The sequence below is a fragment of the Lynx canadensis genome, chromosome C1 (assembly GCF_007474595.2).
Source record: "Lynx canadensis isolate LIC74 chromosome C1, mLynCan4.pri.v2, whole genome shotgun sequence".
NCBI lineage: Eukaryota > Metazoa > Chordata > Mammalia > Carnivora > Felidae > Lynx > Lynx canadensis.
In genome coordinates, this window is record NC_044310.1 from 139,261,519 (window position 1) to 139,274,655 (window position 13,137).

The 13,137-nt window shown below is 42.6% G+C and overlaps 1 protein-coding gene across 1 annotated transcript in view; it reads left to right on the forward strand.

Annotated features, from left to right (window-relative positions):
- KIF5C (kinesin family member 5C) overlaps positions 1-13,137 on the forward strand; it is a 164,710-nt gene that overhangs the window by 76,687 nt on the left and 74,886 nt on the right. Inside the window, exons 8-10 of the mRNA XM_030326755.1 lie at positions 2,843-2,967; positions 5,594-5,698; positions 6,069-6,217. Of these exons, the coding sequence (XP_030182615.1) occupies positions 2,843-2,967; positions 5,594-5,698; positions 6,069-6,217 (379 nt within the window). The remainder of the gene's footprint in view (positions 1-2,842; positions 2,968-5,593; positions 5,699-6,068; positions 6,218-13,137) is intronic.

A 13,137-nucleotide genomic window follows, 5' to 3' on the forward strand; every position in this document is an offset into this window, starting at 1 on the left:
TGATTTGCATTTCACTAATGTTTAGTGATGGTTGGCATTTTTTCATGTGTTTATTGGCCATTTGTACATTGTCTTTGAGGAAATGTCTGTTTAGGTCCTTTGCTCATTTTATAATTAGGTTGTTTTATTCTTGTTGTTGATTTATAGGAGCTCTTATCTTATTCTTGATCTAAATTCCTTATCAGATATGTGATTTGCAAATCTTGTCTCGTATTCTATGGGTTGCCTTTTCATTCTGTTGATACTTCCTTTCATGAATAAAAGTTTAATTTTGATAAAGTGCAATTTATCTATTTTTCTTGTTGTTGCTTAAGGTTTTGGTGTTATTGCCAAGAAATCATTGGTAAACTCAGTGTTATGAAACATTTCCCTTATGTTTTCTTCTAAGGGTTTATAATTTTAGCTTTTACATGTAGGTTTTTGATCCTTTTTATGTTAATATATGGACTAGGTAAGAGTCCAACTTCATTTTTTTTGCATGTGATCTTGACACTCTTGTTGAAAATTCTTCTGACCATTTTATGTGAGGGTTTATTTCTTGGCTGTCTTTCATCTGTCTATAGGTTTGCCTTTGTACCAGTACCACACTGTTTGATTACTGTAGCTTTGTAGTAAGTTTGAAATCAGTAAGTCTGAGAACTCCAGTTTTGTTCTTTTTCAAGATTGTTTTGGCTATTTGGGGTTCCTTGAAATTCCATATGAATTTTAGGATGGACTTCTCTATTTCTGTAAAAAACACAACGAGGATCTTGATACAGATTATATTAAATCTTTAGACTGGTTTTGGTAGTATTGACATCTTCACTATGTGAAGTCTTCCGACCCATTTATTTGTGTCTTCTTACATTTTGTAGTTTTGTTTTTAATTTTTAAAAAAGGTTTTATTTTTTTAAGTACTGTCTACACCCAGCACTGGGCTCAAACTTATAACCCCATGACCAAGAGTTGCATATTCTACCGACTGAGCTATGCAGCTGCCCCTCATTGTGTAGTGTTTAGTATACAGTCTTTTACTTCCTTGGTTAAGTTTACTCCTAAGTACCTTACTCTTTTTGTTGATACTTTAAATAGAATGATTTTCTTTTCAGATTGTTTATTGTTAATATATAGAAATGTGACTGATTTTTACATATTATTTTTGTATCTTGCAACTTTGCCAAATTCATTTATCAGTTTTGACTTATTTTTTTGTGGAATCTTTAGTTTTTTCCCGTATATTCTAGAAAGTTTTGTTTTGTTTTGTTGCTGCCAGAGGAAGCAGCTTTTATTCACGCATTATCTCCAGAAACCAAAAGGACTATCGGCACCTCCTATTCTTCCTGGAGAAGGGAAGAGAGAGATATTACCTTTTGGTTTCCCCAAGCCCTGGTCTTTCCCCTCTCTGGGTAGCCTTAGAAATTCAGTAGCAATACTGTTGCTTATTTTTTTCAACATTGCCTGATGCAGCTACTTAGTAACAGTTATTGGTGAAGGAGGATGAGGGGAAGCAGTTGGATGAGTAAGAGTAATGCACAAAAAACAGGAACACAGCCTATTAAAGGTCTCTCTGTCCTGCCTCAGTGGCTTGATCCTTTATTGGTTGCATTTTTCTTTATTCTGAATCACACTTTTCTGAATCAGATTGGGGATTTCCACCATCAGCCATGGAGCCAGCCCCAGAGCTCTGAGATGAGCTAGTCTAAACTTGAGCACATTCCTGGTCCACAAAGGCTTAAGGGATCGATCAGGCATATTTTGCCACCCCTGTACATCTCTGCTGTTTTTCCATCAAATTCAAGGACTATAATTTCTGGAGTGGCAGTGGCATATGTGATAGGAATGTCAGACTGGATGTCAGACTCATGGAGGTCATGGGTGTACCAGCATTTTCCAAAACACCGAGTCCCTTCCTTGTTGGACTCTAGTTGGAACCAATCATTGTCCACATTCTTGTTGTTCTCTACATATCGGATAGGAGACTCCTCCTATCCAGGGTCCAAAAACATGTCTATTTCTAGTGTTTGGCACTAATGAAGCATATTTAATCTGATACTTTAAATAGAATTGTTTTCTTTTCAGATTGTTTATTGTTAGTATATAGAAATGCTATGCACCGAGCATGGGTTATAGAACTGTACTAAAAAAAGAAGTCTTAAACCTTAAGATCATAATCCCTCCTTAAGAAAACTTGTGATAGTACTGATAAGCAAGGCTTACACACATGACAAAGATAGAATACTTCCAACACTAACCACAATGATAAAGGGTGAGGGACTTAAGGTGAGGGGAGAGGGAGGTGTGAGCTCTTTGCTTCCAAGGCTCAGGCTGGAGCAAGATGTTGGAACATGGGAGGGGGTGCTTCAGACAAAGCTAGAGAATCTGTTATCTTGGATCACTGACTAGGATTCTTAATTTCTTAGCTGTGTGAAGTTATTTTAAATCTTTCATTTCTAGAACAAGCATTGTTGTTTGTTTGTTTGTTTGTTTAAAGAAACTGGTTTTAGATATGTTTAAAAATTGACTGTACTGGGGCACCTGGGTGGCTCAGTCAGTTAAGCATCTGACTCTTGATTTTGGCTCAGGTCATGATCTCATGATTTGTGAGTTCAAGCCCTTTGTTGGGCTCTGTGCGGGCAGCGCAGAGCCTGCTTGGGATTCTCTCTCTCTCTCATTGCCCCTCCCTGCCTCCTTCTCTCTCTCTCAAAATAAATAACTAAACTTAATTTTTTTTTTTTTAGAGACCTGGCTGGACTTACTTTAAAAAATGGAGCTATTAAGCATGATTTGTTGTGCTTTTTAGATGAGCAACTTGCTACCTAAACTTCTTGTTCTTTGCAGAGCAGTAAACTATTTTCCTTTTCAGATATGAATGAACACAGCTCGAGAAGTCACAGTATCTTCCTGATCAATATTAAACAAGAGAATGTAGAGACCGAAAAAAAGCTCAGTGGGAAGCTGTATCTGGTTGATTTGGCCGGGAGCGAAAAGGTAATTGGTTCCTTATTTGTATTATCTATAATTTTCCCTGTTATCTGCTTCAGTGTGCAGTGGTATACTTCTTACATCTTTTCTGTCCCCGGGTTTCAAAGAGCTTTTAAAGTTTCTGTTGTGCCAAGATGGTATGAAGTCTAACCTTCATTTTCCTGCCCTCTCATTTCTGGTCCTGAAGTCCCCCATTCACGTCACAGGAAGTGCTGTGAGTGCCAGTTCACAGTGCCAGTGCTGAGTGTGCTGAATAGGCCCCAGTGAGGACGGTAGGCAAACGTCAGTGTGCACTTAGCCTGGCAAAGGCAGCCTTGCAAATGAGGAAGGGACATGACCTTCTGAGGAAAGGGAAGATCCCCATGTTGTGCCAGACTCAAGTAGGCCGGAAACTGGTTTGCTGTTGGACTGTGGCAGTCCTGCCTTTGTAGGTTTGTTTGCTGATAGAAGATCTGGAACCCGGGGCTCTTCCTGCATTCCCTGCTTCTCTCTGCAATAGGTGTGGTCTGATGGGGCCTCACCTGGGCAGCCTCACTTCCTTGAGGCTCCAGTCACTTCCTGGAGCCAGGGTTTTGGCCCAGAGCCCTGCACCTCTGGTTTTATCAAGGCTTTCTTTTGGCCTCTGTCCCATGCTCTCCGAGGCACTGGCTGAGGCCATGCTTTAGACCAGATAGGCTCCATAGAGCCTCCTACCTGCCCCTGCCCGGCCTCCCGCCTGCCTCGCCCAGCCTCACTTCCATAGCATTACCAGAGGCTCCTGCTGCCACACCCTGACTGGGGCGCTGCTCCCCTTGGGTGACATCACAGAGCCAGTCCCTGTGCACAATACCATGCGCACTCCATCACTGATGATCTCATGCTGACTGTCCCCATCAGGGCCAGCCCTAAAGCTTGGTCCATCTCCTGAACTGTCTAGTTGATTCCCAATTGCTGCACCCCACCAGTGAGCTGCTATCTGCCAAGCTATGGCCACTAATGTCCATGTAAGTAATGGCTACATGAAATGTTCTCCTGTGTGCATGTGTAAAGCTGTGAGTGGAACGTCGTCTGGATGTTCCTGGAAAACTTTCTGGTTGGGAGCCCAAAATTTTACTGGTATGGGCTTGTAACTTTAATTAAACAGACACGCACCAGAATGGGAATACAGAGCAGCATCGCTCAGTTCTAGACTAACTGTTAGCAACCAGACCATGCTTTGCTGGTCTGGAGAGAGAGCCCATTGGCCCCTTTGCTCTTCCCTCTTTCCCTTCAGAGCACAGAGGTGAGTGTCCGGGGCCTAACTGCAGCTGGAAAAGCCTAATGGCAGTTCAGTGTGGAGGCCTGTCCCCTGCAGTGTCGGATACTGGTGGGACATTTTTAAAGTCATGGTCCTGCACATTGTTTCTTTTGCTCACATCGGTTTTCCTTTGCCCCAGAAGTGTCCACATGAATGTGTCAGTGTGATCTACTAGAATGAACTCTGGGCTGTAAGCCCCAACTCCCCTAAATGCGTTCTTCCCTTGGGCTGGCAATTTGACATCTCTGGAGTGCAAATCTTCCTTGTCTGTAACAGGAAGGCAATTGCACCTGCCTTGCGCATTTCATGGAGTGAAGGTGCTCAATATGAAAGCACCTTAAACAACACGGTGTGAATGGGCTGTTATTACTTGTGACCCATCAGCTGCATTATTTCTGTGTCAGCAGTGGTATCTACACACACAGTTCTCAGAGATGAATGTCTGTTGTATTTGAAAACACCTCCCCCTAGACGTGCACTCATTCCTATCATTAGGAGTTTCTCCTTTATTCGTAATTGAAATCAGTCTTTGCGCCGTGTAAAATCGTTTCCCTGCTTTCCTTTCTTCAGAGAGCAGCTGCCCATCCCACATCGTTTGTCCAGTCAGCAGAGCCACGGATCACGTTGTGTTCCCTGTTTCCCTAGCATCTGTACACTGCTCTCTACCTAGAGCAGATGCTGTCAGGATGAGATTGTCAGTAATAACACAGCAGAGGAGGAGCTGCGAGTGGTCCCTCTGGCTGCAGAGGGGAAAAGACAATTCCACAACGTAATAGACATTTTCTTGACTTTGATGCCCCCAGGTAGCTTTCCTTTTGGATGATTGTTCCCTTTTTCCTTGCTATGAGAGTAAGCAAGGGAGGGAACAGAGTCTGGACAACTCTTGCCACCTCTTATCCCTTGCCTGAAGTTGGAGCTCATAATTTACACTTCCCCAATATGTCCATTCCTCATGGCCAGGGTGTTTTTGCTTCAGGAGTTGCCCTGGGCTCCCTCTGGCGTGGAGACTGTGGCTCAGGCTTGCAGGGCCTTGGCCCTGTGACAGCACAGGGAGCCTGGTTCCCCTGGATGGATGTCCCCCTGGGATGCATCCAGCTCCACCCCTTGAGGCGCGTCAGCCATTCTCCTAAACCTAATTGAGAGGAAAATGATGAGAGAGAACAAATCCCTAGCCTCAGGCACAAGGGAAGGTTTGATCAACGTGATTCTTACTCTCTTTTATTTTTTCTTGCATTCCAGGAGGATTCACATCCACCTCCCTCAACCCCCAGCCCTGTGCCCTCCTGCGAATTGGAATTTTCTACTCTGTGCTTTTGCTGTCCTGTGCAGCTCACTGCTTTCTCTTCTCTCTGGTAGGTCAGCAAGACTGGTGCCGAGGGAGCTGTTCTCGACGAAGCTAAAAATATCAATAAATCTTTGTCTGCTCTTGGAAACGTGATCTCTGCCTTGGCAGAAGGGACAGTAAGTGATCCTGTCCCCATCTATGAAATGAAATTATGAGAAGCCGCTTTTTGGGTCTGTGTATTCTCTTTGCCGCATACCCCAGAGATTCGTTTATTTTTCTTTGGAAAAAGACAGAGGGAATCCTGGCTGTACACACCCTGCCTCCTGGGAGATCTAGTCCATTAAAATGTATGAATGGTGCTGCTAATTTCCTCTTACCAGGTCTCAGAATGGGCACTCTAAACTTTGGCCGAATCCAAAGACCGGGCAACAAATTCTTATTTCACACATGTTCCTAAGCCCGGTGTCTCCAACACCAGCTTGCTTATGTTTTTTCTCTGAATGGACAATGGCTATGATAGCCAATACTTTTTCTTTTCCTAAATAGAAAACACACGTACCATATCGGGACAGCAAGATGACTCGAATTCTTCAGGACTCTCTGGGTGGGAACTGTAGAACCACCATCGTTATTTGCTGCTCTCCTTCTGTCTTCAATGAGGCTGAGACCAAGTCAACACTGATGTTTGGGCAAAGGTGGGTGTGGTCTCTCGTTTCCAGGCTCTGAGCTGGGTCTTGGGTGTAGGGAATGAGTGGTGAGGGCTAGTGTCAGCGAGGAAGTAGTGTGAGGGGGCGAGCAGCCTATTACTAAATGGCATCTAGCAGGTAAAGCCTGTAAACTTGAGGCGTCATTCATTGAGGCCAAAGAATAACTATGTGTTAAAATACTGGGCAGAAATATAGCCAGTCAGGGCTATGATACTTAAGAAAATGCTCAGACTTATTATAGATGCGATTGCTCATAATTCAATGGGGTGCTGCTTTTGTTCTGTATGGAACTAAGTCTCACAGGTTCACAGGATTTTAAGTGTGTACAGCTCCAGACTGATAACTACCTTTAACTCTAGTATTTGGGATCCACCGCGGAGTTAATAGAACCAGAAACTTGGATGACTGTAGAGTAGTTGCATCAATATAAAAGGGGGCTAAGGAAATCCTCATACTAACCCTGGGAGTAGGAAGGTGGCTGCTATCTTCCCGCCTTCAAAAATGTCCAAATAGAATCCTTGGATCTCTGAGAACTAACAGTTGGGCAGCAGGGCAGCATGCTAATCACGAGACAACCTTCCCGTGTGTGAGTTAGGGCGTGCCCTCCTGCCCTTCCTGCCCAGCCCTCCCCACAGCCCAGGGCCCACCTCCTTCAGCCGTGGTCCCTCAGCATCAGTTTAGCATGTGGTTTCTTGTGCCCTTCCATCCTGAACAGCTGTGCGATCTTCAGACAAGTCACTAGTTCTCTTTGAGCTTTAGCTGCCTTATTTGTAAATGGATGCACAGAGCTCTCCCCCTAGCTTCCTCCCGGGAGTGTGATGTATGGTTATGCCTGAGACATAGATTAAGATGCCTGGAGAAAGGACAGATGGGGGTGGGCATTCTGCACGAAATTGTTACGACTTGTTTAAACTGCATTAAACCCCAGTCATTTCCTGATCCTACAACAGAACATAGAATTACGCAGTCATGGCACCTGTGGGATATCTAAATAAATAATAATTACATCAAAGTGTTGTAGAACTAATCGTCTTTTATACTGGATTTGGGTCCTTTACTTCTCATATTACTCCCTTGATTATTCAAATGCTTAGGTCAGTGGATTGCAGTAGGATAGCGCCTACTTTTCTCAAGGGTCACGGGATACTTATAAACCAGTATAAGTGTGTGGGAAACAGACTACCATGGTGATCATCCTGCCTGTCCTGTCTCTCCTGGTCTCTTCATCTTAAGCTTTAACATTTTTGTCTGAAGACGTGTTTGAGCAAACCAGCACCAAATGCTTTTATGGAGGAAATATCTCTTTAATAAAAGTTTCTCACTTGCAAAGCAAAAAATAATCTGAATCATTGCAAGCCAACGTTGTCCTAGGGCACAGGTATCTGTCTCAGGGTTGCTGTTGTGAGTGGGCATTTGCAGCCGTCTATAGGAAGAGTCTTGGTATAAGTCCAAACGATTATCCTTTCTTCTGATTTTCATGAGGCAATTGTCGGCATCGTCATTATTGCTGGCAGTTTTTTTAGGGCTCGGCATGTGCCAGGAGTGTCAAATCTGTGTGGCAGATCTATCAGGTGGGCCTGACCTCACCTGTGTACAGAGGATGACTTTGAGGCTTAGACTCAAAGCTGTTAGGTGCTGTGCCTGAGTCCACATAGCCACTAAATGACTGGATGACATAGGATGGGGACTGTAGTGTTTGACCCACAGCCTCTTTTTAAAATTTTTTTTAATGTTTATTTATTTTTGAGAGAGACAGAGACAGAACACAAGTGGGGAAGGGCCAGAGAGAGAGGGAGACGCAGAATCTGAGCACGCTCCAGGCTCTGAGCTATCAGCTGATAGCTGGGGCTTGAACTCATAAACCACAAGATCATGACCTGAGCCGAAGCTGGACGTTAACTGACTGAGCCACCCAAACTCCCCTTGACCCACGGCCTCTTATATGCAGGCTGCTTGATCAGGAACCTCAATGAGCACAGGCTTCTGGGTCAGTAACTCCATTTTGAAGCCAAGTTCTGCTGCTGATACATTCCTCTCTCTTGTTTACTTCTCTCTGAGACTCTGTCTTCGTCTGTAGGGAGAAATGTTATAACGCCTTCCTCTGAGAATTGTTGGGAGGATTAATGAGTTGCTTCAGTTTTTACCTAGCACAAGGGCGGCTGGCATGTAATAGGTGTTCAGTGATTGTAGGTTTTTGTTTTCCTCCAACTTCAAAGGTGTTCAGTCTGGGAAAGTCAAAAAAATGGATGGGGCTGCCCTGAATGAAACGGCATATATGGGACAGCTGGGGATAGAAGAGGCTAGACTGAGTGAGGTAGAGTTAGAATTAAGTTTCTGGAATGAAAGACTAAAGAAATACTGATGCTAATTTGGGACTCCAGGAAATAAAAATAAAGTGTCAGTTATCTTTTCAACTGGAATAGGTTGGTCTGCCATCTTTTATGAGAGTCATATGGACACTGGGCTCCATGAGGGCAGGGACTGGGTTTATCATCAGCGTCAGTTGTCCCAACAAGCAGCCAGCACAACTAGTACACAATAGAGTGTCATTAAGTAAATACTTATTGAATGAATGAACGGATGAATCAAATGCTTATTGTGTAGGATTCCTTAGAACATTAGGAAAGGTGCTGAACTATGACACCGTTATGTCCTGAAGTTTGGTTAGATTTACATCTGGTTTGTTTCCCAGCCTATAATTAGAAAGGTGTGAGCTTTTGTTCCTCTCCCTTGATCCCTGAGTTAATGGATTCTTCAAGGACATCTAAGTTCTCTATGGGGCCAATACCTGCTTTATTGTTAAATATACGCATTGAACCCAATTACACAGCAGACATGAGTCTGAACATCGGATTAGACATGGTATCTGATAGCTAATGAGATTAAGCACTTTGAACTCAGAAAAGACTGCTGGGCACATCTCAAATTCAGTGTAACGAGCGTTCATTATACTCCTGTTGCAGGGGTGGTCAAACCTTGGGGCTGTACAAGGTTCCTTCATTATTCCTATGTGGTTCTTTCAAGGACATGAAGAAACTCCATATTTGTTGCCAGGCGATTTTATCGTATTGATGCCCTGAATAAAACAATAGTATGTCCTTTGAAGCAGTAGAAACATGATAGAGTCTACAAATGCCTGAGGGCAGCCTACCAAGGCAGCGCTCTTTAGGATTCTCGATTGGGTACTGGAATTAAAAGGGAAAAAATGCACATTTTCTGTTTCTTGGTTTTGGTGGTGAATGCTGCCTCTTCTATTTGGTCAGGCCTGTGCCCGTTAGTCTCTGAGTGTCCAGCATTGTGCTAGAAAAGAAGCAGAAGCCATTTTCTGTGTTCTCAGAGAGCTTTTAATCTATTTGAGAGGGAACACTTGAATTTCCAGGCAGCCCAGAGTCAAAAAGCTGGACTGTGGGAAAGCAGAACACTTCCGGCTTTTAAGGGAGAAAAGATACTCAAATTAGAGCACTTTCATTGATTTTTTTTCTTTTAGCTTCCAGCATTTTATTTTTTAGCCTTTAATTACTCTTCCAAAGAACTTTCATTGCACCATTGGAAAAGGATTGTTGTTAGTTTTAGAAGTATGAACTTGAATCACCCAATTATCTCGGAAGCCTATTTAACGTACCTTGATTTGGGGTAGTAAAGCCTCCAAGGGGCAGGCCAATCAGTTTGGAGAAAGCCTGAATCAGCACATCTTTGGCACTAAGACTTTTGATTGATGTAGCATGAATAATTCAAAGGCTTTATTCGTATGTTGAATGTGGAAGGAGAGTTGATAATTTAGGGAAAGTAATTTCTTCTTTTTATACTGTGTACTTTTTTTTTTTTCAAATTGTGCCACCTCTTGCCCAGTTTCTTGACAGCTGCATTGGTCCTGAGTGCTGTACATGCTAAACTCATGTCACTAGAGCATGATAACAAATTATCTGCAAGGGTAAGAGTGGACACTTTGGTGAAGGGAGACCCTTGGCTATGCTGTTAACATAAAATGGAAAAAGACTCAGATCACTCCCAGTTGGCATGTCTGTTGCTAGAACACCAATAAGGCTGATTTTTGGAGGGAGGTATACTCTGGGTGACAGAAGTTTAACCAGATGCCAAATCCTTATCCAAATCACTATTTCCTCAGTGTTTCTCGGGAGACTGGAGCTTTTCAAAAGACACAAAATTTGGAGCTTTTAATTTTTCCTTCCCTATACCCCCCACTCAGGAGCAAGGTAATGGCCTCACCAGGAAATGGCAAGGTGCTTTGCATCTGTCATGTTTTCAGAAGAAGGTTAGGTGTTTCATGAGGGAACTAGGACTCTGAGCACAATAGAAGGTGTGATGATTTTATGTGTCAGCATGGCTAGGCTGTAGTCCTCAATTATTTAACCAAACACTAATCTAGGTGTTGCTATAAAGGTATTTTGTAGATGTGGTTAACATCTACCATCAGTTGACTTGAAGTAAAGCACATTACTATCCATAATATGGGTGGGCCTCATCAGTTGGAGGCCTTAAGAGCAAAAACTGAGGTTTCTCAAAGAAGAAATTCTGCCTCAAGACTGCACCATCAATCCTTCTCTGAGTTTCAACCCTGCCAGCCTGTCCAGGACTTTCCAGTCTCTGCAATCATGTAATAAATACAGAAATCTAAGGTATATCTTATACATATATACTATATATGTATACTATATCCATATGGAGATATAGATAGATAGATAGATAGATAGATAGATAGATAGATAGATATAGATATAGATATAGATATGGGTATATATATATATGGATATATGTATGTATGGATATATATATATGGATGATATATATATATATGAATGGATATAGAGATGGATATATGTATGTGTATATATATGGATGGATATATATATATGTATATATGGATATATATATGTGTGTGTGTGTGTGTGTGTGTATATGGATGGATGGATATATATATATATATGGATGGATATATATATGGATGGATATCTATTCATCATTTATGTACCTATATCTGTGCCATTGGTTCTGTCTCTCTGGAGAACCCTTACTGATAGGGAAGGATGCTGGGCTACCTCCTTCCACCCCACACATTACAGAGACAATCTGTGCATTGAAGGTGTGTAGTTGTATGGAGCTCCTTTTTCAAATGTCAGTACGATCCTAAACACCTGGAGAGGGAAGGAAAATGCTGAAACCAAGAGGTAGGAAGATGCCAAGAACAAACATCTTTCTGGCTCTTCCAGAGGGGCCAAAGTAATGAGAAGAAATTCCAGTGATATGTAGTGTGTATATCATTCAGAACTGACTATGGCCAGAAAGTACAAGTATAGGCAGTTATTGAGGAATTGGGTAGGGATGGGATTTATCAGGCAGAGTGATGCAAACCAAGTAGCTCTATGACTCTCCTCTTCAACAAGGGCTTGATTCAGGGCCAAATTGTGAGAATGCCTAGAGAGTTTTTTCACCCATGGGGTTAACTGAGAGGGTAGAGATGGACATGGTCGGCAGTCCTAGATGCCTGGATGTGTGCTTCTGAACATGTAAGCTGCAAATTCAGTGACAGAGGGACCTGGAGGTGCTGGGCAGGAAACAGAATGCTCAAGGACACGGGGGCAGGGTCTTCCTTCCGCTCCTCAGGGGAGTATGTCTAAAAGAATCCTTATCTGACTGTCTCCCTTTGGGCATCTAGGTGGAAGACGTGCTGTGGCCTCTGCTCTTTGCTGTGCTTGGTCTGCTTTCTTCAAAGGTGGCTAACATTCATTAGCATTAAGATCTTTTAAAAACTGTATCCTGTTCCCTTCCTGTGGGGAAAGGAAGTATTATATCTGGGGCAAGTCTGGATTATGTATTATTTAAGTAGTGCTTGACTCTCCAAAGCAAGCAAAAACAAAGAAAGACTGCTAAACAGATACCTGATAACTGCACCCTCAAGATTTGGCTCATTTGTGCTGAATGGGTTTTGCTTTTGGGATATATATCTGAGGTTAATTAAGGTGTCCCCCTAAGTAGCCTTTGGTTAGGATTTTGCTCAGTGTCTGCTATGGATATAACTTGTGGAATAGGCTTTCATTTCTGTATATAGTTTGGGGGCTCTGGTGGAAAGACCTTGAAGGTCTTTGGAAATGAAGACTCAAGATACTTCTCTGCTCCTTTGTGAGTGATCAGATCACATCGGGATTCACCAAATGTTGTTACTGTGAGATTGACCTATAAGGATGATAAACAAGCAGTATATTCATCGCTAGAGTAAGTCTCCTGCAGATTACTGGCTTGTTTTCCTATATCACGGAGATAAACTCCCAGAACTGTGGGGCTGGGTGGTACCACTATTGCTATGTAGCTTTAGCTAGGCAAAATCGTAAAACCTGCCTTAAGAGCGTTTCTCACTGTCCGCTGTCCTGTTGATTTTATGTTTCCTTGTAAGCTATTTGAAATTCTTTCAGAAACCAGGTTGAAGGGTAAATGCACATGTGTATGTACTCACAAGTCCCTGACTTGTGTCTATAACATAGTCCTTGCGTGCTCAGAATCCATGTTGATTCACTATATTTGAACAGAGTCCAGATATAATGTTTAGTGTGATTATAGCTCGCAAGTATATGGAAAACCAAAATAAAGAGCAAAGAATGTGAAAGTTGGAAGACACTTGCATGTGCTCTAAAGTGGACAAGGCAAAAAACCAGTAGACCACTATCCAACCCACCCTGCTGGCAATGAGCTAAACATCCACACAGGGGAAAGGGAATTGTGAACGGCCAAATTAGATAGGACCTAATGATTAGGTTCCTCTATTCTGTAAATTTTCCTGAAGTTCGTGGTAAAGAGTAAAAGTGTTCATTGTCTTTTTACTCTGGTTCTCTCATGGGACTGAGAGACTGAGACACTCTTTATTCCATTTTGTGAGGTTGGTTTCAACATCTAGA